Genomic DNA, 26,219 nt, shown 5'->3' with positions numbered 1-26,219 from the left:
TTTTTAGTTTCCAAAAATTGTGGACGTAATAATTTGAGAATTATTGCTAGATCATGTCTTGTAGCAACTTGTATTCTGGTACAGCAGATCTAGTTTTCTTGCTAGATCATGTCTTGGGCTCGAGGGCCTCTTCTCACTGGACCTGTCCGTTGGGGGGACCCAAACCATTTGGAAAGTCCAACATGCCTATTACCAGATGAAAGGTTCCGGCCGGCAATGGCGACGACCATGTTAGAGAAACTAATTTCAATTGCAAAGATCATACGAAAACATCACTTTCGACCTAAGTGAATCTTTCATTTATTTACCAACAATCTCTCGGTGTCCATGTTTTTCACGAGCTCACAGACCGGATTTCTTGAATGGACAAAAGTTTTAAGATAATGCAGTGTCTTCTTCTTCTTCCTCTTCTTCCTTTCCTTTGCTTCTCAATCAAGCTAACATCAGTCGTCCTTCTTGTCCGCCACTTCCGGCGGTTTTCCGGTTGACTCAGGAACACCCGGTGCATCTCCTTCCCCTACCTGCCAGGTGAATAAATATGAAAAACTCGGAAAGGCTCTAGAGAAAGAGATGTGAATAAGAAAAAGGAAGCAAGTCCAGAGGCATTATAGATATCTGCTACACCTCATTCCCCGGAGGATATCACTATTCACTGACCTATGTTTACAACTTGATTACAAATCTGGCACAAAGATTACAAACTGCACTAGCATTTATGGATTACCCAGTGATGAAAGCACCAAAATTCATGGCAACAATAAACATGATGCATTAAAAACAGATTCAATGCCCCTTCTTTCAGGTGCTTAGTAGCACTTGTGACATCAACCCGTTTACTATTGTCTGCTATGATTTGATTTTTTCAAAGCCCTCCGCAATATCCCTAAATAGGATAACTGATCTACTGCATTGATACAGGCCCAGATCCACCCAACGAAAGATGAAGACTCAAACGCAGCTGCTCAGCTCTTTGGTAGTTTTGCTTGCACAAGCATGAAAGGAGGACATGTATAGAAATACCATGATCAATGAATCAAACATTTTGTGCACGAACAAAGCTCAGGCTCATGAAGGTGTTCCATCTACATAAGAGAGACAACAAAATACACCTAGCAGGTTTCATTTTTGGGTTCACAGGAAGAAGGCAAATCCAAAAGCACAAACTGCATTCCCAATGAAATATTTCTGACCACCATTCCTTGGTTTTGATTACGCGCAAAGGGAGTAATTGAAAATACAATAACCCTTCAGCAAAGTAAAGTTTATTAAACACCCATGAAACAACCATTCATGACAAGACTTGAAAAGAAAGATAAAAGATTTCCAACCAAACCTTCTCCTGGAGGTCGTGACAAAGTAGAGACAATAAAATAAGAATCAATGAGAGAGAAACAGAGAGCATTCAAAAATGCCCATTGCAAGCCATTTATTATTCCCCCAACCAAATAAATAACCCTATCAGATTAAAGGCCAGAACTATGGATTAAGGATTACAGAAGTCATTAACTACACAATGTCAACGATAGGAGCATGGGAGCCCATATATTTAAGTACATACTTCTATAAGCACAGCCATTCTTCAAAGAAATTTCTGGAATTGTATACGTGTTAATAGGTTGTATTATGATTATTAAAAAAGGTGAGGTTCCAGCAGCATAGACCATCAAAAACCAAATAAGAAGCAGCTTCATAACCATCAACATTTAGTCAAGGAATATGAAGTGACCGTGGTGTTGATAAACGGTAACTGCAAGTAAACGAAACATTTAGATAAAGAAGCAACAATGCTAAATCTGAGGATAAGATGTGAAATAAGATGTACCATGGAGCCAGTTCAGTTGAAGTCACCAGACACTGAAATGTCCTCAAATTAGAACCCATGATACACTTCTACACTTTACTTTCGTGCACAGAGGAAATAAGCTCTTGGAAGTAAACACAGTTTTGTTCTCAGAGGTCCAATTTTTTTCACCTAAGTATTCTAAGATCATTATTGACTATACAGAAGTAAAACCCCATTGTCTCCTTTAGAGCAGTTGTTCAGATAAAATACAGAGTTCCGTGACTCGATAACAGCGGGGATAAATTAACTGTTTAATGTACTTTCCTGACAAGCAGATATACTTAGTTTGATGTACATCAACAATATTGCAGGGATAAATTAACTGTTTCCCAATAAAGCAACAGTAAGTATATTCCAGCACCATCTAAGTACCAATATTCATTCTCAAGAAAGTGACAAAATGCTAAGGAGACTTGATCCACATACTTTTTCCTGACAAGCATTTGATGAACATGCAAGAAAATCTGTCATGCTTGATTTTCACGATCAAATTGGAGGTGAGCTCCAATCTTCAAGTACCATTAATCTTTCCACTAAATTTTGAGGGAAGGACCAAATCATGTCGCTCTTTATCTGCTAGCATTTGTGTGCAACTTAACTTGCACAATAGGGACCAATTTTTACAAAAAGCGCAAAGAAAGAACATTGATTAGATAAACCAACAATGAACTTCAGTCCGACTTCTTCCAACAAAGAAAAAGCCCCAATGTTCCATCTCCAATTGTAACGAGCTATTCTTTATCCTATAGGTCCAAATTATTGGCAAAGTTAAAAGAAGGGGAAAAGAAAACCCTTAGCGCACATCATACCCCGTGCTCAGCTATGCAGCCAACAGTCTATTCTATGCGCCTGACCAAAATAGGTGATTCAAGGAAACAATCTTCGCCTCAATTTTAAAAGTTTTCCCATTACAACCAATACCGTAGTACACAGATTCCTACATGAGTTATATGGACTACGAATTCGCAAATACTCCAGGATCGAAACCAAACTCACAACACACTTCAAAGTGATTCGCATGTAAGCAGAGAACAAAAACCACAATTTTATATCCAATAACTTACTTTGCCATCCTTTATGGGTGCTGTTGGCTTATATGGACATGCTGGAGGAGTCCTCACAGGCTTCCTGTACTCCCACCCGAAAAGGGCGTATACTCTCGCCTGCGAATTTTCACCATTTAGAATTTTCACATCACAGAGCTCGCGAAACCAAATTCGACGCGAAGCCCACGAAAGCCGCACAAAAGGGCAAATGCCCAGCACCACGATCGTCCCAACACAATGCTTCGATCACGAATCCGACCCAACAATCACCCAACGAAAAGAAACCCAAGAAATCCACAGGAAAACGGCGAATTAGACAAACGAGGAAACGACGCGAGCGGCAGGATCGTCTTACCATGATGATGTCGAGGAGGAGGGGCAGTAAGTTCACGATGGGGACGAGGAAGAGAGGCAACAAGCACGCCAAGCAAACCTGATCCGACAATTCCACACGAGGTTAGGGGAAAAAAAACCTCGACGAATTCGCCATCGATGAAAGATGATGGCGGAAAGTTTCGAGGGTTTCGGAGGATTCACCATGTTGGATCGGATCGCGCGTTCGAGGAGGGATGAGATTTGCGGCGATTTACTCTGTTCCCGGCGGTGGTCGAATCACTATCGTTTCCTGTCGGAGCGTTCAAGGTAACGACCGCAAGAAGTTGAAGACGACGGGGAACGAGACTTCTCGAGCCGAGGATACAACCGTACGCCTGGGTTGCGTCGGGCGGGTTTTCGGGTCAAGTGCTCGTAATCGGTGGATCCAGATCCGGACTTGAGCATAAACGACTTTGCCTCTAGGGTTTTTATAAGGATGGTTGCAACTTGCCCCCCTCACTATCTTAATTTTGCCATATTAGTCGCTTGATGTTTTCATATCGATGTCCCCTACCATTAACTGTCTTACCTCTAACTCAATAAGAATAGGGGCATGACACGGCTGTTCTTTTTTCAAAGAATTTAGCCTTATTATAAACAAAACTCAATCTGATATCAAAAGATATATATATTAGGGCTGCCAAAGAACTCGATTGATCACCCGACCCGACCCGACCCATTTTCGTATCAGGTCAGATTGGGTCTCAATTTGTTTGGGTATCAGTAAAAATAATTGGGTATTATTTTGATTTTATTGGGCTAGGGTACCCGAGCCGAGCCCAACCGAAACAATGAAACTTTTCTTCTGCCGTCTGCGTTCACACATGAGCCGAGCCCAACCTTTCTAAGAAGGAAACCCTATCTTGCCAAGATATCGCGCGGGGTGCTGAAGATCTTCCTGGAGAACGTGATCTGCGACACCGTGACCTACACGGAGCACACGCGGCGGAAGACGGTGACTGCCATGGACGTCGTGTACGCACTCAAGAGGCAGGGGAGGACCCTGTACGGCTTCGGCGGCTGAAAAACGCTGTTCTGGATCGATTGCAGTCGTGTTAGGTGAAGTGCGTTTTGTGTTCCTAACGAAATGAACTTGTGAGGTTTGGTTTATGGGTCTATGATTGTACGAATGGGTTCTGCATTTGGGTGAATAGAATTTCAGTTTTTAGTTCTCTCTCTGGTTTCATTCGCTTTGTTCCTTTTGTGTTTTGGGATGAGTTTGGCGTTCTATCGGTGCTTTTGGGTGATGGTTTTGGAGGTCCGCATTTCTTGAGTGGGTTCAAACAGAGTCGGATGCAAAGAAGAGATCGCGGTTGCAGAGGGGGATCTCGATCAGGCACTGCAGATTTAGATCGGACACTGGGTCATTTGTGGTATATCTTCGTCCTCGCTTGTGTTGGTTCTTTAGAGTACGCTGCTTTGGAAGCCATTTCCAGAGCCCGCGATGAGGGAGTCCCGAATCTCGTGCTCTATAATTACCCACCGTTCTCAAGTGATTTGCTGTTCTTTCTTTGTGTCTTCCTTTTGTCTCTGAAGTGGGCGATTTCTCTGTTTATTTGGGTTCTTGTGACGTTCTTGAGCTCAAGTGTTACTGGGAATTTGGGGATGGTGGGCTTCAAAGGAGTAAAGATCGTTGGTGTTGTTTGGATTCTGATTGATGTTCTATTGTGCCTTGTGATAAAATAAAAATCCGAAACACGAAACCCGACCCGACCCGGCCCGATCGTGCGGCTGTATCATGTTCGGGTCTTGTCTCGGGTCGGGCCAAACACACACGTTCAGTATTTCGGGTCGGGTCGGGTATTATAAAAAAAACCGACCCGACCCATTGACATCCTTATTATATATAAGTTATCTCGTTACGATATCAGAGTTCACTATAAATCATTAATAGCTATATATATAAATATATATACACACATATCCATCAAAACCAACTCAAAAGCTCCACAGCTATATATTACTCGTACCAAAAAGTCTCTACTATCAAAAAAGTCCTCCATGGTAATGAAACAGTACTGAAACGCTCATGCCCCGAGAGAAATGAGCTACCACGACTCAGTGAGTAATACATTTCTTCTAGGTAGATCGAGCATCCACTGTACATGTTTAAGGTACACAAGCATAAATCATTACACCAAAATTTCATGATATAACAAACCTCAGAAACAAAATGAGTTGTATTTTACCTCAACATAAGTATATTCATATCAAAATACTCATTTCAAATAATAATATCAAAACTAGTATCAATGGTCCAGCCCATTGATCAATTTCATCGAAAAAACACGCCAATGTTCCATTCCATTGGCCAATCTTGCGCTCACATATCTAATCATGATCATGGATAACGCCCCGTGACAAGGCGACAAAATTTGCCCTTTTGACTAGGTCTCCACCTACATTGCCGATGGCTCGGCCCAAAGGGATATTTTAGACTAGTATGCGCATCATCACAACCCATCAATGGATTCACAGAGGCGTTGAGCATTAATACTTACCCACAGCATCCTTCACAATTCACGAAGCCATTTCATATATCGCATTACGTTTCTCAAACCAATTCAAAATCTATTTCATAAACCATTTCACAAATCAGTATATAACCATTCATAACCCATTATTAAAGTCAAGGACTTCTCATGAGTCTTTCCCAAAAGGTTTCACAAACCATTTACATGCAATCAACTCAAATCGAAATCAAAAGATAACTTTCTATTTCAAATAGACAAAACGGCGGTAAATGCTCGATATACTTTTATGCAACAAAAACACCATTAATTTTATCTCATAACATATTTATAATATATCATTTTTAAAACATGAGTTTACAAACTCAAAGAAGAAATAGCACTACTCACCTAGGAAAGCTGAAAAAACCAAGCTATGGTGGTTACTCGAGCCAACACACTAAAATACTTAATAATTAAAATGAAAAACGGTATGAAAAACTAAGTAAACCAATATTTTAGCGAACGAATCGATAAAAATACACTTATTTGTTGATAAAACGATGCCTACGCTGTGACATTTCAAAATTCGTTACATAAATTAGTGAGTTACAGGGGAATTGTTTTAATATCGACGATTGTTTTTAATTAGTTTATGTGTTCCAAATGACCATTTAAGATAATTTAGGGACAATGGCCATTAATATATTCCTTGTGTGGCTATTATGTACACCTAATATACATAACATAGGACACGATTGGAACCCTAATGTACTATATGCATGGCCGGCCACTTAGTGCTAATTTTGCATAGAAATTTAGTGAATTTTTGGGGTGAAATCATGCATGGCCGCCCACTTCAGCCAATGAGAATTCATGCAAGGGTGAAAAGTTTGCTTGATACACTTTCTAGGGGCTAATGATGAAGGACTAGACTATTACTCACTCTCTCTCCCTTAAACCCCCCATTCGGCCGACCCCTCCCACCCCCCCCCTCTCTCTCTCTCTCTCTCTCTCTCTCTCTCTCTCTCATTTCTTTCATTTTCACTCATCCTCTCTTCCTCTCAACCTTGGTCGAGACACACACCCCACCCCACCTTCACTTCCTCCCACCACCACCTCCATCTTCATCTTCATCCCATTTTCTTCCATTTTCAAGCTTGAAGGTCACACCAGCAGCTCAAAGGGGAAGAATCCTAGTTCTAGAATCACCAAGGCAAGGGAAACGGCTTGATTCTAAGCCTATTGATCCTTATACATGCTTGGTTTTACTTGTAATGTGCTGTGGATGAATGTTTCTTTCTTGCATGTGTGATTTTTGGTCTTGTATGTGCTTGCATATGAAATTCCAGACCTGGACGGTGAGTGCATGTGAGTTTCTTGGCTTTAGAAGTGATCGCATGTAAATCTTAGTGCTTATATCGAATTGCATGTGAAGATGACGGGTTTAGATTGTTGAATGAAGGTGGGAATGGCTGTTGCATGTTAGTTTAGACCTATGGATTTGAGTTTTGCGGGACAAAACTTCGTGAGTATCAACTAAGGTTTGGTTTCTTGGAGTCTGGTTTTAAAACCTAGAATTGTAGTTACTGTACCTCGTCTATTTGCTATTTTTGTAAATACTTTTGTGGGTCAAATTTGGGGATGCGTTCTTCATAAAAGTTGTTTATCACTTCTTGAAGTTTAACATACTTTAAATCTAGATTTTTCTGAGCTGATTTGGGTCGGACGAAGGCCTACCTTCAAACCGGGTTCGAACTATCCAATATTGCAAAATCAGTGACCTTCATACTTTCTCGAATTTCCATAAATTTTTCAGTGAGATTTTTAACAAATTTCCTTCACAATAGTTGTAAGTGACTTATTTTTCTCTGACATATAAAAATTTCGAGATGTTTGGAGATGATCTGAGTGGAGAAATGGGTCTCTATTGAGAAGCAGACATTTTGTTCCAACGGGTTGATTGTGGTTTAGCTTTAAGTGACCAATAGCCATGTTTACAGAATGATCTAGGCTTCATACCCTTCATGAAAAATGTCATTTAAGGTCTTTTTCTATAACATATTCAAATTTCATAATTTTTTGGGGTCATTTACTATTTTTTAGCCTTGATTACTATTGTCGTGCAAAATTGTCTAGTTTTACCCACTGGCAAAAAGTCATGATTTTCTACTTGAAAATGACCAAACCGCAATTCAATGTCTTATGGAGATAGAACCCACACCCTTTAGGCTTTCCAATGAGGTATGACTGGCCTCAATATGATATCAAATAGTGGTGCAAATTGGGTTACCTTGTGGTAAGAGATAATGGAAATTGTGGATATGAATAGCTAGTATGCAATAATAAGGTGTTAAATCACTTTTATGGCATATGTTATTCAATGTACTTGCTAGATATGATGAAATGTACGGCATGAAATGGTTTTGTTGCTGTATGTACAAAAGAAAGTGCTTGAGTTGTGTGATATGAATCTACCATAAGGGATGTCCATTAGGCCTTGCGCCGATAATGCCCCGTAGGAGGTCGGGATGTCCCTGACCTGAGTGCGGGGATGCTGTGATTAGCAAATTGCGATGCCTCGGAGTAGAGATGCATGTGGTTGATAAACCATGGAAGCCGGACCGATTAGTAAATCGGCGTAATCCGGGGTGCCTCACGCAGACCGGTGGATAACCGGCGAAATCCGTGAGTCGGGCGTGAGACTAAACAATTGAAACATTGAAATAATGTGGTAGGTGCTCGTGGCATTATTGCAAATTGTTAAGTTGTCTCTTACATATTGCTATTATATTGTGTTAACAATGATCTCGAAATGAGTTTAATTGAGAACGTTTGATATGTTTAGCGTCCTATAAACTATGGCAAGAAACCATGCTAGCTAATGATTGTTTAGTACGAACCTTGTAACTCCATGGTTGGTGGATTGAATTGCATGAAATGGGATCGTTTCTCTTGCTGAGCTTTGCTCACTCCTTTATTGTTGAACCTCTTGACAGATAACTAGTCATGGCTGCTTTGCCTGCTATTCCTATTGCTTGATATAGAGTACCCGTAGATTTTGAGAGCTCGTTCGATGACTTCATGGATTCTGCTTTCCCTAATGTTGTTTTTACGAAGTGTACGTCGGTTTTGTAGGTCAATGTAGGAAGAGCTTCGGGGTGTATTGCCTATCGTTTGGTGGTAGTATTTGTGAAGATTGATGGGCGTTTGCTTGGTCCAATTCCATATCCGATTGACAGCGATAGTAGTAGCATCGGTGGTGATGGCGAGTAGACGGGATACTAAGTTGTATAGAGTGGATCATTTTTTTATGTTACGGCCTTTAGCTTTAGCGGCCGTGAAGGGCATCGTGGAGTAGAGACGGGACTTTTTGGTTGACTACTCTAGAAATAGGAGTGGATGGCAATTTTTGGCCTCCTATGTGTAGTATGATGTATAGATGGTTTGTACCCACCCCCATGAACACATATAAATGTGCAAATAAGAAGTGATGTTAATTTATTGGTCCGAATGTGCCCCTTTTTAGTATAGAAACAAGGTGCCTGATCTCACATAATTCATATTATATATGCTTCATAATAGTAAATGTCTTTTGCTCGCGTTAGTAATATAACATATTAAAGAAGTGTTTGTAAGTAGAGCCCGGGGACGCTACATACGCGCCAACGGCAAGGTCACCCATAGTGGATACCCATTATTGTTGACTATGTGTAGTTCGCGCAACGAACTTATTTGAGCCATAACTTCTTTCACCGTACTCCGTTTCAAGCAAATTTATAGTCCATAAAAAGTGCTTTCGATGTACTACAAAGCCCCTAACTTGGTAGACCCAAAAACTAGCCAAAAAATGAAAAAACTCAGCACCAAAATTACTGTTTGCAGTTTGTACAACATATGTGACATCCCAAAAATTTCGTCCATTAGTTAACGAGCATACGTAATTGAACGTTACGTGGGAATTTAAATAACCGTCAATGAGCTATGGAAGCGTCAACTTCGAAAGACTCAGATATTATCACGAAACCACCGTACCATCACCTTGTCAGCCACCGCAAGACCATGCTACAATTATCTATCATTTCATTCGTTAACGTTGTGTTACGAATTAACCGTCCTGACCTTATCAAGTCCTTTGTTTACGCTATGAACTTTAGTCACTTTATCCACCCGAGTTGAATTTCTGCACGCCATTTCTTTTTTCCACCGACTTCATGTAACAAATTTACATGGTTAGCCCATTCTTCTGCTTTTCCATCTTCCACGCCATCACCAACACTTCATCCACTTTCAATCATTTGGTCAACATATTATTCTACTATTCTAAGTTCCCACACCATTTGCTTCCTCTCACTAACAGCAGCATCGCCACCACCGCCAGCTGCTCTTTCCCTTGCATCACCACAGCCACCTATCCATTTCTTTTCTCCGGTCAACAACTTATGCTCTTCTTCAGTCAACCGGCGAAGGAGATCAATTCACATAAGCCACCAAGTCTCTGATTTTTTTTCCTTCCCTCTCGCCGACTTATTCTTCTTCTTCTTCTTCCCTTCTCATTCTGTACCGCCCAAAACAAAACCTCCTCCTCCGTTGTTTCTCTTCTGTTCTGAATCAATTTCATTGCCTGACACCACCAGCTTGCTGTCCGCCCTCGTGATCCATTTCTAGACCTTAATGCCGCCAACTTCCTTCTCACCGTGGGCTTGAGGTTCGACGAAAGGCTTGAGGAGAATTTGCTGTGGTTCTCTTTCCCTTTCCGAACCGTGCCACGCAGTATTCTGCCGTTAAGGCAAGTGAAATTCTGCCTCCCTATATCAGATCGGAATGGTTTGCATGTTGAATTGGTTGTAGATGTAGGATATTGATGGAAATGGATGGTGGAGATGGAAATTAGCTTCTGGTTGTGGGTGTTTTAGAATATAAATTCGTGTAGATCAAGTTTTGAGTAGTTCTTGAACATGAGTTGTGATTTCCATATTCGGTTTCTGCTAGACCTTTACCGCTTCCCAATTTTGTAGAGATTTCTATGGTTCGAATCTTGCAAGACTTTCTTCATAAAAGTTGTTCAAAACATCTGGTATTATAACATATTTTAATTTCATAATTTTTGGAGTTTTTTTGGGTAGCACGAACGCCAAATCTCCAACCCGCGCTAGACTGCCCGAGTGCTCTGTTTCAGTGACCTTTCTACGTTCTTGATTTTTTATAAAATTTTATAGAATGATTCTGAAAAAACTTCCTTCACAAAAGCTCTTTATTACTTATTCCTCTACAACATATTTAAATTTTATAATTTTTGGAGATGATTTGGTTACTGAAATGAGCTCATGTTGAGAAGCAAGAATTCTGTTCCAATAAACAGTTTTTAGTCTGACTTTAAGCTCCCGAACGAGGTATTTACAGAAAAAATTAGACTTTTAATTCCTCATGAAAATTACTTATCAAGGTGTTCTCTGTGATATATTTAAATTCCAGAATTTTTGAAGTTCATTCACTAATTATTTTAAGCTAATTTCAAAACTGGCGCGAAACTGCCAGTTTTACCTTTTTTCAAAGATTCACTATTTTCTAAGTGAAAACGTGGGAATCTCAAGTTGGTATCTTCTGGAGTTAGAGTCTAAACATTTTTAGCTTTCAAATAAGTTATGATAGACCTTGATTGGAACAATGGGTGAATCATCATATTAGGTGGCATAAGGAAGATTTGGTCATGATGGATCAACATTTTGCTTGGAGAAGAAGTTGATGATTCATGACCAAGTGTGCCAATGAGAAATGCACACCTTGGCTTCATGATTTTCCTAATGGCATAGGCATGCCACATCTCCCCTTTAGGCTTGCCACCTCTTCTTGTTGGGCTTGCCACTCATTCATTAGGCTAGCCAACTCACTCAAATAGGTTTGCCACTTCAAAGAAAACAATTGGACCACTTGGACAAACAATGATGAGATTGAAGCCTATAAATAGATGAGCCCCCCCGCCCCTGCATTTCCACTCTTTAGCTTTCATTTGCACCATCACCCATTTGTTCACGCTACTTCCTCTCTTGGCCGCCTCTCTCTCTCTCTTGGCCACGCCTTTGCCGCACCCGCGCCCGTGCCACGCCGTGCCCTTGCCGCTCGGCTCACCCCTAAGCCACACTCGACCACAACCTCAAAGGGTTGTAAGTGAACTTACTAAACCTTGGTTAGGGCGATGTGTTACATTGGTAGAACAAGTCATGTTCTTGTTGTGCTTGTATGGTATTGTAAGTAGACTTACTAAACCTTGGCTAGGGTGATGTGTTACGTTGTTGGGCGAGTCATGTTCTTTTTATTCTTGCGTGGATTCCGCTGTTGTGTACGTTTGATATAGCTTGCCGTGCATGTATATGCATTTTGTATGGTTTGCTCATGTATGAATACACGCCTCGGGCCATGAATGAGTCTTGCTTGGTTCGGATCGGCGTCGAGGCCTGTTGGAACGAGCCTTGCTTGGAGGGTCGGTATTGAGGCGTATCGATCCAAGCCTTGCTGGTGTAGGTCGGCGCCATGGCCGGTCGATTCGGATCACGAACTTGATTTCGTGCCCGGCATGATGTAAGATTTTGGAGGCTATATGGCATGACGCTCACTTCGTGTGAAGTACTCAAGTTGGCATGATACTTGTTGGCATGGTCACACGGGGAAAAAGAATAGTCGTCGCCCTTGATTGAGGATGTTACTTGATTAAATTCGGATGAATAGCCGTCGCATTTGATTAGGGGACGTTGCCCAATTAAGTTCGTATGAATAGCCGTCACCCTTGGATTAGGGGACGTTGCCCGGAGAATTTCCGGAAGAGCCGTACCAACGGTTGAGATAATGAATCCCTCACGTGCATGCTTTTGGTTGAGATGTTGTTGCTTGAATAGAAAGGTAAGTTGAGATCATCTTATGCACACACAGAATGCGTGTGTTTGAATGATCTTTGCTATTGAACTGTTATCAATTGATATGGCTATGACATGTGCTTTGTTTGATGGCGAGGCATCCTCCTATCCAGAGTTTAGTGAGTTTTACTTACTGAGTCCTCGACTCACTCCGTTGTTTTTCAAATTTGTAGGCATGAAAGTCTCACACCAGTTTTGAGAGCTGTCGTCATGTTATAGGAGATAGGAATTTTCTCCAGCCTACGCGGATACGTGTAGTGTGTTGAAAACGGAAAAAGGCTCGTAGAAAGAGGCTTGTAAAATACACTCATGTAATATAAGAAGTAGTGTATTGCAAAGTTATTTTTCCTGACTGCTTGTTGTCGTCTGGGTATTTGTTGTATGCTTCTGCATGCTCTTAATGAGAAGATAAAATAAATGGGACGGCGACGTGACTGGAACATCTTATTAATAACCTCGAGGTGAGGATGAGGACGTTACAGTCTTAAATCTTGACTCTCTGAAATTATATCCGTGGAACAAATGGGGTGTTTGGTTCAACTTTGGGAAGGTGCTTTCGGCCTTGAAAGCACCTTGGGAAAATGCTGAACCGTTTGGCAAGCATTCCCTATGGGCTTTCGGCCGAAAGTTAGCATTGGGAATGCTCAAAGCCCAAAGCTGGTCTAGCATTTGGCAAATGCTTAACCCAATTTTTTTGCCCCTAAACTACCCTCACTTATTCTAGCTTATTCCGGTTTTGCCCTTCTTATTACTGTTCATCTTTTCCGTGGAGCGGCTGGCGAGGGCGGTCGACACTGAATCGAACCGGCGAGATGCCGGCGAGGTCGCACGACCCAGGCGACGGCCGCCTGAGGTCGCATGACCCAAGCGATGGCCGCTTGAGGTCGCGCGACCGCCCAGGCCGCCAACCTGGGTCGCGCGAAACCGTCGCCTAGGTCGCGCGAGGCCTTCACCTGCATCGTGCGACCCTCACCAAGGGTCATTAGGCCTTAAGCAACGGCCGCCGGTGGCAGATCTGGCTCGCCGGGGGTCGCCCGACCTCAGGCGATGGCCGCCGATGCCAAATCTAGCTCGCCAGCGGCCGTATGCCTTCGCCAGCTCCGGCGAAGGGTAGGGTAAGTTTTTTTTTTTATAATAAAAAAGAAAATTTCCAAAGCCCTTTGCAAAAAAAAATTGCCAAACACTACTTGGCCTAAAGTAGCTTCACAAAGGATATTTTACCAAATGCCATTTGCATTTCCCCAGTGGGCTTTAACCTAAAGGTATTTGCAATCCTGCAAGTCTCATTTGCAAAGTTGAACCAAATGGACCCAAAGTGCCTTTGTAAGCGGAGGCAAATCCAAGACAATATCATGGTTGTCCAAGGAGTGCTGCACCAGCTGAGGGTAAGAAAACAGAAGGAAAAATTTTAGGCGATTTAAAACTTGACGTGCAAAAGGCGTATAATCATGCAGAATGGGACTTTCTGGAAGCGTGGATGAAGAAAATAGGCTTTGTGAGAAATGGATGTTCCTAACATCATGGCGTGTATAAAATCGATGACTTTTAGTGTCAAACTTAACGGAGAACTATTAAACTTCTTCCAACTCGCGAGAGGCATTAGATAAAGTCATCCTTTCTCTCCCTACTTATTCATAATACATCTAATGTGCTCTTCATCTCCTAAGTAAAGCAATCAAAGATAGCAACATCACAAGATCAAGTTAAACAGGTTTTGTTCTACCTTGTCTCACCTGTTATTTGCGGATGATGGGATATTTTTTTGGATGGGAAGATTAGGAAATATCGGAACTTAGCAGCAGTGTTGAATCACTACTGCTTTGCTTTGGGACAGACTATCAACTTGAACAAATGAGGGAGATGCCCGAAAAACTTGAGCAAGAACATGGCTTCAGAGCTAAGAGTACATTTGATTAATAAAACAGTGAAGTACTTGGAAATCCTCTCTAGTTGAGAACAAACCAAGAAGCAAATGTTTGCGTAGATCCTGCCACGGGTGAACATGAAGTTGGAAGGTTAGAACGAGAAGCTATTATCTAAAGCAGGAAATGAAACATTGATCAAGACCGTCGTGCAAGCCTTGCCTCAATATGCCATGTTCATTTTCAAAATCCCAATCTCGGTGTGTAGAGCGATCGAGCAAAGGATTGCCTCCTTTTGGTGGAAGCAGAATGAATTGAAATCTGGGCTGCATTGGAAGAGTGGGGAAACTGTCAAAACTAGAGAAGATAGTGGAGGGATTGGCTTCCGTGACCTATCTCTAGGCAATGTTCGGTAAGCAGGCGTGGAGACTCTTACAAATTCCATTGGTTCTTTAGGCTGCGAATGATAACCATTCTGTTTCAGAAATCAATTTCTGGCCAGAAATTGATTTTTCTATTTCTGTTTCTGGAGGAGTTTCTATGCTAAAAAACATGTTTGATAACGACACAAAATTTCTATTTCAGAAACAGAAATTTATTTGATAACGGCACAAAATTTCTCCTTCTCATGTGGCCGGCGAGTGGACGGCGGGCGGCAGACAATCGCTTCATTTCTTTTAGAAATAGAATAAAAAAATTAGAAAATCTGGAAAATTCCTAAAAATCTAAAAAAAATTCAGAAAATCCATAAAATTTTCCAGAAAATAAAAAAAAGTCAGATTTCTGGAAAATAGGAAATTTGGTCATTTTTTCCAAAAAAAATCAAAAATTTCAAAACTTCACAGAATAGCTTAGAATACCTGTGGCCACCCACTTGAGTGAAATTTAAATTTTTTGAAGTGCCCAAAAAAAAATCAAAAAATAAAAAAATTCAAAACTTCACAGAATGGCTTAGAATACCTGTGGCCACCCACTTTGAGTGAAATTTAATTTTTTTTTATTTTTTTATTTTTTTGCACCTAAAAAATTTAAATTTCACTTAAAATGGGTGGCCACAAGTATTCTAAGTCATTCTGTGAAGTTTTAAATTTTTTGGTTTTTTTTTGGGCATCTCAAAAGATTTAAATTTTACGCAAAGTGGGTGGCCACAGGTATTCTAAGCCATTCTGTGAAGTTTTGAAATTTTTTATTTTTAAATTTTTTTGGGCACCTCAAAATATTTAAATTTTACGCAAAGTGGGTGGCCACAGATATTCTAAGTCATTCCGTTAAGTTTTGAAATTTTTGATTTTTGGATTTTTTTGGGCACCTCAAAAAATTTAAATTTCACACAAAGTGGGTGGCCACATATATTCTAAGCCATTATGTAAAGTTTTGAAATTTTTGATTTTATTTTTATTTTTTTTAGGCACTTCAAAAAATTTAAATTTCATTCAAGTGAGTGGCCACAAGTATTCTAAGCCATTCTGTGAAGTTTTGAAATTTTTTTATTTTTTTGGAAAAAATGAACAAATTTCCTATTTTCCCGAAATCTGACTTTTTTTTATTTTCTAGAAATTTTTATGAATTTTTCTGGAATTTTTCAATTTTTAAGGATTTTTTGGAATTTTTTTTTGGCCGGCGGAAGGCGGCTGGCGGCCGATGGTGGCGGGAGGTGGCCGGTGGTCGGCGGCCGGCGGTGGGGAGGCCGGTGGCGAGCAGTGGCCGGCGGCGCGGCGAAGAAAGGTAGCGGCGGTCGGCGGGTGGCGGCGGCCGGCGATGGGCGGCGGGTGAGTGACCGACTAGTAGTGAGGGAAAGTGATGAGAAGAAAAAAAAATTTTGTTTCTCATTTACATTCTGAAATAGAGAAGCTAAAAATTTTAACTTCTGATTTCTCTTTCAAATCTATTTCTGGAACAAAAATTTGTTCCAGAAATAGAAATTAAAATTGCGTTACCAAACGGATTTCTGTTCCAAATCTATTTCTGGAACAGAAATAGAGAAACAGAATGGTTATCATTCGCAGCCTTAGAGTCATTTATTTAAAAAAATATTTTTTCCCGAATGAGATTTTTGGAATGCAAGGAAGGGATCGCATCCATCTTGGGTATCCCTCTAAACAGAAACTCAAAGGAGGATCGGTTGGTCTAGACAAGGAATAGAGACAAGAATTATACATTTATAAGTGCCGACAACAAGCTATATCTAGCAAACCTACAACAGCAAACAGCCTCAGCCTCCACCTCATTCCAAACTCCCAGATCCTTTTGGACAAAATTATGGAAATTAAACACTCTTCCCAAAATCTAACTCTTTCTATGGAGCGCTTGCCAAAACACCCTACCCACAAAAGAAAACCTCTACAAGAGATGGATCTTACCCAATCCCATATATTCCCTGTACAACCAAGCGCCGCAAACAATTGAGCATGTCTTCCTGATTTGTCAATGGACAACAGCAATTTCGGCGAATTCGAAACTAAAGCTGCAATTTTTATACCAACCTATTACTCGTTTGGACAAATGGATCTCACAATGCTTTGAATTAAACGCAAACCTATTGCTAAATGAGGAAATCACGGGCATTCTTTGGTTAATTTGGAAGGCACATAATATCTGTATCTTCCTATCATGCCGGTCAAACCTGAGCAAAAGACCTCGCAATCACAGAGCACACAAGTTACTTGAGGTGGAATTGTGGAACAAAAAGGAAGAAGGAACAAGAAGCTAGATTATGTCCTACTTGGCAGCTACCGGCAAGAGAATCTCTCAAAATTAACATCGATTGCTCAAAAATGAAATGCTCATCGGATTATGCTATCACCATGGTGGTGCGCGACTACAGGGTGTTTTGATTCATGGCTTCACGAGCTCAATTCTTACCGGATCAGTCATGGCGGCCGAAACCCTAGCGTTACTCGGATGCCTTCAGTTCGTGGAGGAAGTGTGCAACTAAGAGGAGCTTTGTGCGGCAATTGGGGAAGTACAAAGCTATTGTACTTTGTTGGTTAGCTGCCTCTTGAACGACGATGAGTAATGCCCATGGGACATCCGGGTGTGCGTATGACCCACTGTCCAAGAGAGATAAACAAGTTGGCAGATTGGGTGGCAAAGGCCCAACGGAAAAAAGAACTCCCTACTAATTGGCTGTCTTATCCCTCGAAACCTAGGTTGGATAACTTACTTTGAGTTAACAAAAATTTTAGTATTCCTGACAAAAAAAAAAGCAACAATCCATAAAAGATAAATAAGTAAAATAAAATAGGATTAATATTACGAAAAACCCCAAATTGGTATAATTGTGACAAATTTACCTTAAACTAATTTTTTGATCACCAAAAACCCCAAACTGGAACACTCGTGTTAAATTTACCCTTCATTAGTTTTCGTTAAATTTACTGTCAAATTGCTAAGTTAAATGACACGTGACAATTAACGGATTTACTAGTTTGGGGTTTAACCCTCCGATTGTCACAAGTATACTAGTTTGTAGTGTTTTTTTTTGTATTAATCCAATTTAATAGAGGGTAAATTTGTCACAAATGTACCAGTTTGGAATTTTTGGTGGTCAAAAGATTAGTTTGGCGTAAATTTATTACAGGTATATTAGTTTGGGGTTTTTGGTAGTAAAAAAATTAGTCCTGGGTAAATTTGTCATAGGTGTACAAGTTTGAAGTTTTCGTGGTATTAACCCAATAAAATATACAACAAAAAGTTCAAAACACGTAAAATAAAAAGTTCGATTTTTCGGTTCTTAGGTTCTTCGATCCACACTTTGGTTCCTACCCGAAAACTATGAATCTAATCGCATAGTACAATTTCCAAAAATTTGGAACCAGGGATCGATTTCCACTAGATCCCGGAACTGGACCAGTTCCAACGGCTGGTTCGTGATTTTACCTTGGACCCATGCTCATCCCTATCACTTGGTCACTTGAGAGCATGTGATTGACTTTCTCCAATAAGAATTCCACCGGTGTTGACATCTTTGAAAATCATAATGATTTTTTTGCTTAAATTGAGATATTGCGGGGCAACTTGCAACGTTCTCAAAAACCTAGGGCGCAAATATTAATTTTACCCCAAAAATTAAGATGGGAAATGAGACTACTCGACAAAGGATATAACCGTAACAAAGCTTGTGTCAGGCGGGCATTTGGGTGAAGAGCTTGTATTCGAGATCCAGATCCATTAGTTAACGAAGAAAAACCCTAGACCTGAAATCAAGAAATTTATTTGTTCATTTAAGATACAAATATGTTTAACAAATAAATCGAAACAACAAAAACCAAAATCGAACCTAGAATACAAATGCATCCATACTTTTTTCGAAATCCGAAAAAAAAATCGGAAATTATTAACTACCCCAATTAATCCCGATTTGCGTCATGAAAATAAACTCCAAATCAAGTGGATACCAAAGGATTTGGATCAGACCCAACCCGCACTTGATATTTATAAAGTAAGCTGATCCAACATCAAAATAAATCCAAAATTGAAAGTTATATGATAGACTAAGGGTGCGCATGACAATGTTCCTATGTCGGGGAACTATTTCTACTCAGAAATGGTTCTTTTTTATTCTGTGCCCGGAAACAATTTCTAAGCATTTGAAGGCGTTTGGTAACTGTCTAAAATTTCTATTCCTGGAATAGAAAAGAACAGAAATGCGTTTGCTAACTACACAAAATTTCTTGTTATTAATAATAGTTTAATAATATTTTGAATTGTTTATTTTTTTTTCTTTCTACCCAGGCCATGGCCGGTCGCCAGCGACCGGCGGCCGGCGGAGGCGAGGGTCCCCCCTGCCGGCGAGGGCGAGGGCTGGACCCTCGCCGCTGAGGCGGGCGGCTCGCCATCGGTCATGGCGAGGTCGGCCTCGCCCGGATCTGGCGGGCGAGCCTCGCCGTCACGACCCACGGCGAAGCCGACCTCGCCGTGGGTCACGACGGCGAGGCTCGGCCTCGCCAGATCTGGGCGAGGCCGACCTCGCCATGACCGACGGCGAGCCGCCTCGCCCAGGCGGCGAGGGTCCAGCCCTCGCCCTCGCCGGCAGGGGGGACCCTCGCCTCCGCCGGCCCTGGGCTGTGGCCGGTCGCCGGCGACCGGCCACAACCCAAGAAGAGCAACACAAAAAGAAGAAAAGAAAAAAAAGAAAAAGAAGAAAAAAAACTGATTCTCAAAATTATGCCGAGAAACAAGAAGCAACTTTTTTTTACTTCTTGTTTCTCTTCCAAAACTGTTTCTCGGCACAAATTTTTGCAAAAATGTGCCCGGGAACAAAAAGTTTACCAAACGCATTTCTGTTCCCAAACTATTTCTGGGAACAAAAGAACAAATTTTTACTGTTTGGCACGTTACCAAACGGGCCCTAATTCTTATGTTGTAAGTAATTCTTAGTCTTTTTTTCGTGAAAAACATAAATTTGAGCTATTCATGATAAAGTGTCTCGACACTTGGGCTTCATTTGTTTCGCGAAAGATAAAAGATTTAGAAAATATTTTCATAAAAATTATCGCTTGTATCACTTGCAAAAGTGAACGAAGGAAAATATTTTCATTATCCATGAAAATATTTATAAACATAAATTGTTGTTAGTAATGAAAATATTTTTTATTAATTAATTATTTTAAGTGATATAAGTACTCATTTTAAGGAAAATATTTTTCGAATCATTCATTTTTCGTGAAACAAACTTATCTTAGTAAAAGGTAATCGTCCATAGTAAAATTTTCGGAAATGAAAGACAACCAGAAATTAGTATAAATGTAGCAAAGACCTAAACCAGTCCCGACTTGCGTTGAAAAAATAAACATGAAATGAACTTTATCCTTGAAACTCAAAATATATATATATATTTTTTTTTTGAAGAAAGTGATGAACAGCACATAGATGGTGTACCACTGTTTTTGAAATGTGAACACACATGCGGAAACACAATTTCCTATCAAACAAAAATCAAAAGAGTTCAAAAGATAAAAGAGATGCAAATCACATTTTTTGTTGTTCAGATTTCTACTTAGCCTATTCGACTCTCCCAGCTCTAATGACCTCAAATAAGGCTATATAATTCACTATGGGCAAAAGTACACCAGAAGTGCCATAACTTGTGTACGGCGATCACTTTGGTGCTATAACTTTTTTTCGGATCACTTTGGTGCCTAGTCGGAGGAAAAGAGATCACTTTAGTGCCAATTTGGCCGGAAATCCGTCGTGGCATTTTTTTATTAATTTTTGACGCCGATGTGGCTCACCGGAGGCTGAGTCAGCGTGTACAGTCAGCATTTTTTATTTTAAATAATTTTTTCGAGCGTGTACAGTCAGCATTTTTTATTTTATATATTTTTTTTCCTTTTTTTTCTCTTCTTTCCTTTTTCTTTTCTTTTCTTTTTTTTCTTTTCTCCCCTCGCCGGCCGGTTGCCCCGGCCACCGACGAAGCCTGGGAAGGGCTGGGCGAGGGTGGTCTTGCCCATGGCCGGCGAGGGCTTCCCTCACCCGACGCCGGCGAGGGTCGCCCTCGCCAGATCCGGCGAGGGCAGGCCTCGCCTGGGCCGGCGAGGGGCGGCCTCGCCTGTCGCCGGCGAGGCCGCCCCTCGCCGGCCATGGGCAAGGCCGCCCTCGCCCAGCCCTTCCCGGGCTTCGCCGGTGGCCGGCCGGCCACCGGCAACCGGCCGGCGAGGGGAGAAAAGAAAAAAAAGAAAAGAAAAGAAAAAGGAAAGAAGAGGAAAAAAAAAGGAAAAAAAATATTTAAAATTAAAAATGCTAACTGTACACGCTGACTCAGCCTCCGGCGAGCCACGTCGGCGGCAAAAATTAATAAAAAATGCCACGTCGGATTTCCGGCCAAATTGACACTAAAGTGATCTCTTTTCCTCCGACTTAGCACCAAAGTGATCTGAAAAAAAGTTATGGCACCAAAATGATCGCCGTACACAAGTTATGGCACTTCTGGTGTACTTTTGCCATTCACTATGTAATCCTAGATGTGTTACAGCTTGTAGAAAGTGTGCTACTTCTACTTGAACCTTCAATTGCTTTCCCAAACTTGAGCGCCTTTTATTACATTATATTATTCTCTTTCCAAATTACAAATATTCATGCCTCTTACAAAGATTTACAATTACGAATCACTTTACAGTACATAAAGAAAAGCAAGAAAATTCAATGCAAGAGAGAATTCGTAAGCTTTGCCCACATCACCAACAACTTTAACATATTTATAAAGACTTCCAAGCTTCAAAATACGAATTGGAAGCTTTGTTCAGTCAAGGTCTGACCTACTTTGACCACCAGAGCCACTTTCTACGCCATCAAAACCTCTTTCTAAGGAGCGTAGAAGGTGATTTCCCAAAATAGAACACTGCTTCTACAATCTTCTTGACATTTTTCCTGCAAAATAGCAAAAACATGTTCCATTCACTCCAAGTTATTTTGAGCAGGTTCTAACCCTTATAGATAGCTGTGAAACAACAATTTGAGTCCAATTCAAATTATAAAGACTTGGGTCTTTCCGCTTGGACATGGAGGCTCATATGTGGAACCATTTATTTCGTCTAGCATGAGCTGCTTCTGCAAAACGGTCCTTTCAGATTTTTTACGAAATTTCGTCATATGGTCTGTTCACCTTATAAAAACAGGGTATTCCAAGCAAATTAACGTCCTCGTTATCTGTAAACTATTCACCTTCTATTAGTCCATCCGAGTTTTAATGAACTCTGTTCTAGAGCTTGCTCTCCTTCCGCAAAGGTCCTTCAGGCTTAGCCCCATTTTGCGTTTAATAGTTTGTTCTCATTCTGCAGAGCCAAAGCCATTCGATGCTTTGGACGTCCTGTTGTCGATTCCATTTGCATTTGACTTGTCTCTATAGAGGTTGTTCATACTACACACTCAAATATACTTGTTAGCAGCTTTAGATTATTTCGTAATCTTTGAGACGCTCATATGGGATTTTCTCAACAGTTATCCTCTTTTTGATTATGACAAAACAATCTCTAACCTTTGTAGATTGCATTGCAGCTTTCTTAACCATTAGTGCAAATCAACAACTTTTAAACATCTCAAAAGTTACCCAGCCTTTTATAGTTGTATCAAAAATAGCATTCCTTATTATTCTAACCATTCTTGCCGTCACCTATTCTACGTATTAGCCATAAATCAATGCGAGTTCAACATACATAAGTGTGATAGCACAATTGAAAGGCATAGAAATTTTCAATGACATTGCTTGACATGATTGTAAAACTTGATTATAACAAGCGAACTCGAATTGCCAATTCTAATTTTATCTCGGTCTAGTACTAAGGGCAACATTTAATTCGCGACAAACTCACGGTAACTCCTCACCTTCATTAACTCCACCTTCTCGTCTTTGTCGGCTCTAATTTCAAGTTAATTTTGCGGTGAAGAATAAGCTACTTAATGTCGGTTTGGAGAGGGTAACAATTGCTGATGTGCACAATCAGCATAATGACAACCACGTTATTTGATATGTGGAATAGAAGACGGCGAGAATAGAAGGAATATTAATGGAGCGTAAATAGTGCAGCAATGGTAAAAGATATTGTGCTTTTCGAGACATGTAAAAGTTTGTGCTAAATTTATAGTAATCGTAAAAGATTGTCTACGTTTCCGAGACATTGAAAGTTTCTCTTGGCTCATGTTCCGTGAAAAACGAATTATTGGGAAATATTTTTTTTTAAATGATTGCTCGTATCGCTTACAAAAAAAATAAAAAATATTTTCATTATCTACGAAAATATTTTGAATTAAATTATCGTTAATAATATAGATATTTTTTATTAACTAATTATTTAAAGCGATATTAAGAAAATATTTTCTAAAACGTCGTATTTTATTTTTGATTTTTTTAGCCAATTTGCCCTTGCCCTAGTGAGTCCGCAAAGCCCTCGCTCGTTCCCCAGAAAATCTGGAATCAGAAGAACCGGAGACCCAAGAGACAGAGTATGGCGCGCAGCATCTCCTACGTCACCGGCGCCCAGCTTCTATCACTGCGGCGCCGCCCCAACATCGCCATCGTCGACGTCCGGTGAGCTCGAACATCGCCTTCTGGTCTCTCCATCCCCGCGTCTCTGTTGGGTTTTCTTTCTTTTTCTCATCGAGGGGGAATTCCGTTTGATCCAGGGACGAGGAGAGGAGCTACGACGGCCACATACCGGGGTCCCTGCACTACGCGAGCGGCAGCTTCTCCGACAAGATCGCCGATCTCGTTCGGGACGTCGAGGGGAAGGACACCCTCGTTTTCCATTGCGCCCTAAGCCAGGTTTCTTGGTTTTGATTGTTCAAGCGCCTTCTCCTATGTCCAGCTGTTCTCTTTATCCTATATAGTTTTTAAGTGATGTCGTCGTTTGATTGGCCGCAAAGCGAAATCTTGATGGTGGGTCGACATGATCTGGTTGTTTGGAGAAATGGGAAATTGGTAGTTACGATGATACCTGTCTAAGCATACTAGTTGAGTTGAGTTGAGTTTTTGATAGACTCAACAGCAAGTTACTAACTCAAATTGGGTATGTTTGTGATGTTAATTCACTGTCGTCTCGAAACGGATATTGTCGCCAATGTTGGTTAGTGCCTGTCCTGTCTTGCATTCTCGTGTTGTGGTGGAGAGTAAATTGTCTACCTTGGAACATTGAGGAAACTTCAGGAACAAGCTGATAAACCTTGTGAATTAGTCCGGAGTAGGTAAATCCTGATTCCCCTCAAGTTTCCATGAGTGTGAAAGATGAAAAAAAGAAAGAAAGCTGCGGGTGTGGGTAAGGCTTCCTTACATAGTCATGGGAACTGAAAACGTGGACTTCTGCACTCTTGTCGTTTTGGGGGGGCACGGGGAGATGGGGGATTCATCCTGTTTCCACCTGTTTGTGATCTGAAAATGCGGACTGCAATTGCTGGAGTTGACCTTAAAACCTGCGTCTGAAAACTTGGTTGGACAAGATGCATTTATTTGTCACTAAATGAACTTAAGGTTATAACTCTGGGAATGAGATGATATCTTGAGGCTGACTTTCTCTTTCAGTGTTGTGCATGTTTCACAGGGTTGGCAAACTGTCTTTATTGTCGATGATGCCTAATAAATATTGCGAAGCATGATCAGATGGGAGTTGTCTAGCTAATCTTAAATTCTTTGTTCTCCCCACCCAACATTAAGTGCTTTGCCTTTTTCTCCATTTTCTTTCACTTCTATAGTTCTATGCATTCATTTGTCTTTAGATTAACTTAAGGTTATAACTCTGGGAATGAGATGATATCATGATAGGCTGATTTTCTCTTTCAGTGTTGTGCATGTTTCACAGGGTTGGCAAACTGTCTTTATTGTCAATGATGCCTGATAAATATTGTGAAGCATGATCAGATGGGAGTTGTCTAGCTATTCTTAAATTCTTTAATCTCCCCACCCAACATTAAGTGCTTTGCGTTTTTCTCCATTTTCTTTCACTTTTATAGTTCTATGTAACTGTAAGTCATTAGTTTTTGTACTCTCGTCTTTGTTTTAGTGGTGAATCTTATATTGATGAAGTAAAAGCTAATTTTTGTATATTCTATTCTATACAGTTCCTAAATTGGAACTTCTTTACTCTGTATGGATAGGTTCATCCCATCTTCTTTCCATTTTGGAGATGTTGAATACACAGTATTAGACTTACAGAATTCAAACTATAACTTTCACCCTGATGCAAGACTTGCATTGAGATTGAGTGGGCGAGAGTGTGCTTGCATCTCTACTTACATTTTTTTTTTATCACTCATGTTCTATGGTCTCTTTAAAGATGGTCTATCATATGTGTGCATGCCTCTCTACTCACGTGTGTGCCTGCCTCTCTACTCACTTGTTTGCCTGCCTATCAAATTTTGAGTGTGTATCTTACGCCTTTTTTTGGTAGGCGTGCAAGTGAGAGTGTGTTTGTCTATCGAGTGAGATGTTGAATACAAATTATAGATGGAGATACGGATCTCCGGCTATGAATTTCATACTGAAGAGAGACTTTCTACGCAACTATCGAATGGACTTATGGACTATAGCTGGTCTATCATTTAGTCTTTGTCTTGACAAGGCCATGCTATGGAACTACTCTGTTGGTTTTTTCATCTCTTGCATCTCCTCCTGAAACTCTACGTATTTACCAATCCGTGTATTGCATTTGTGCATAGTCAGTGTAAATATTCCCCAAATACTCTCAATATATCCTAATGTACTTCAGAATTGAAAAGCATGCTTTTGGGTTTGTCAGTAGATATTTGCTCTAAGTTATATTTGAGGACTATGGATGGATATGCAGTTCTGCATTATAACTGTGTTGATGCCTGTCTAGGTACGCGGCCCAACTTGTGCAAGGACGCTAGCCAATTATCTCAAGGAGATAAAGGAAGATGGAGGAATCAAAGACATTTTAGTGCTTGAACGTGGCTATAATGGATGGGAAGCATCGGGGAGGCCCATATGTCGCTGCACCGACGTCCCGTGTAAGGGTCATAGTGGATAGTCATGGACGATGATGTAGCATGTTGTATTAGGAAGCTCCTCGATGTGTGGCCATTCTACAAGCACTCTTTGTTCTTTAAGACACCGCCTGCTGGTCATAAGTCTTAGATCAATTGTTATACTTGCTGGTCTGACAGAGAATATTGATTTTCCTTACATGCAATGGCCAAAGCGCAATACCAGATAATCCGATGTCGTTGGATCTAATTGGGTTTGGCTGCGGCGAAACATATGAAACGCGAAAGATACGAAGCTA

General features: G+C 40.7%; 2 protein-coding genes across 2 annotated transcripts; one reads left to right on the top strand and one right to left on the bottom strand.

The window, feature by feature from the left end:
* Positions 1-276: 276 nt before the first annotated feature.
* Positions 277-3,589, bottom strand: LOC115674224 (uncharacterized). Its single transcript, XM_030596568.2, has 4 exons — positions 3,427-3,589; positions 3,245-3,322; positions 2,908-3,006; positions 277-521 (listed from the first exon to the last, which is right to left on the bottom strand). The coding sequence occupies exons 1-4, from the start codon at positions 3,427-3,429 to the stop codon at positions 444-446; spliced, it is 258 nt and encodes an 85-aa protein (XP_030452428.1). The 5' UTR covers positions 3,430-3,589; the 3' UTR covers positions 277-443.
* Positions 3,590-23,353: 19,764 nt separating this feature from the next.
* On the top strand, positions 23,354-26,219 carry LOC115674182 (dual specificity phosphatase Cdc25). The gene is made up of 3 exons (XM_030596524.2): positions 23,354-23,512; positions 23,608-23,746; positions 25,794-26,219. Exons 1-3 carry the CDS (start codon positions 23,430-23,432, stop codon positions 25,962-25,964), a joined length of 393 nt encoding a protein of 130 aa, XP_030452384.1. The 5' UTR covers positions 23,354-23,429; the 3' UTR covers positions 25,965-26,219.

Source organism: Syzygium oleosum, unplaced genomic scaffold, assembly GCF_021117445.2.
Source record: "Syzygium oleosum isolate NSW1041296 unplaced genomic scaffold, Sole_v2.1 Sole_v2.12, whole genome shotgun sequence".
NCBI classification, from domain to species: Eukaryota; Viridiplantae; Streptophyta; class Magnoliopsida; order Myrtales; family Myrtaceae; genus Syzygium; species Syzygium oleosum.
This window is presented reverse-complemented; position numbering and strand designations above follow the sequence as displayed.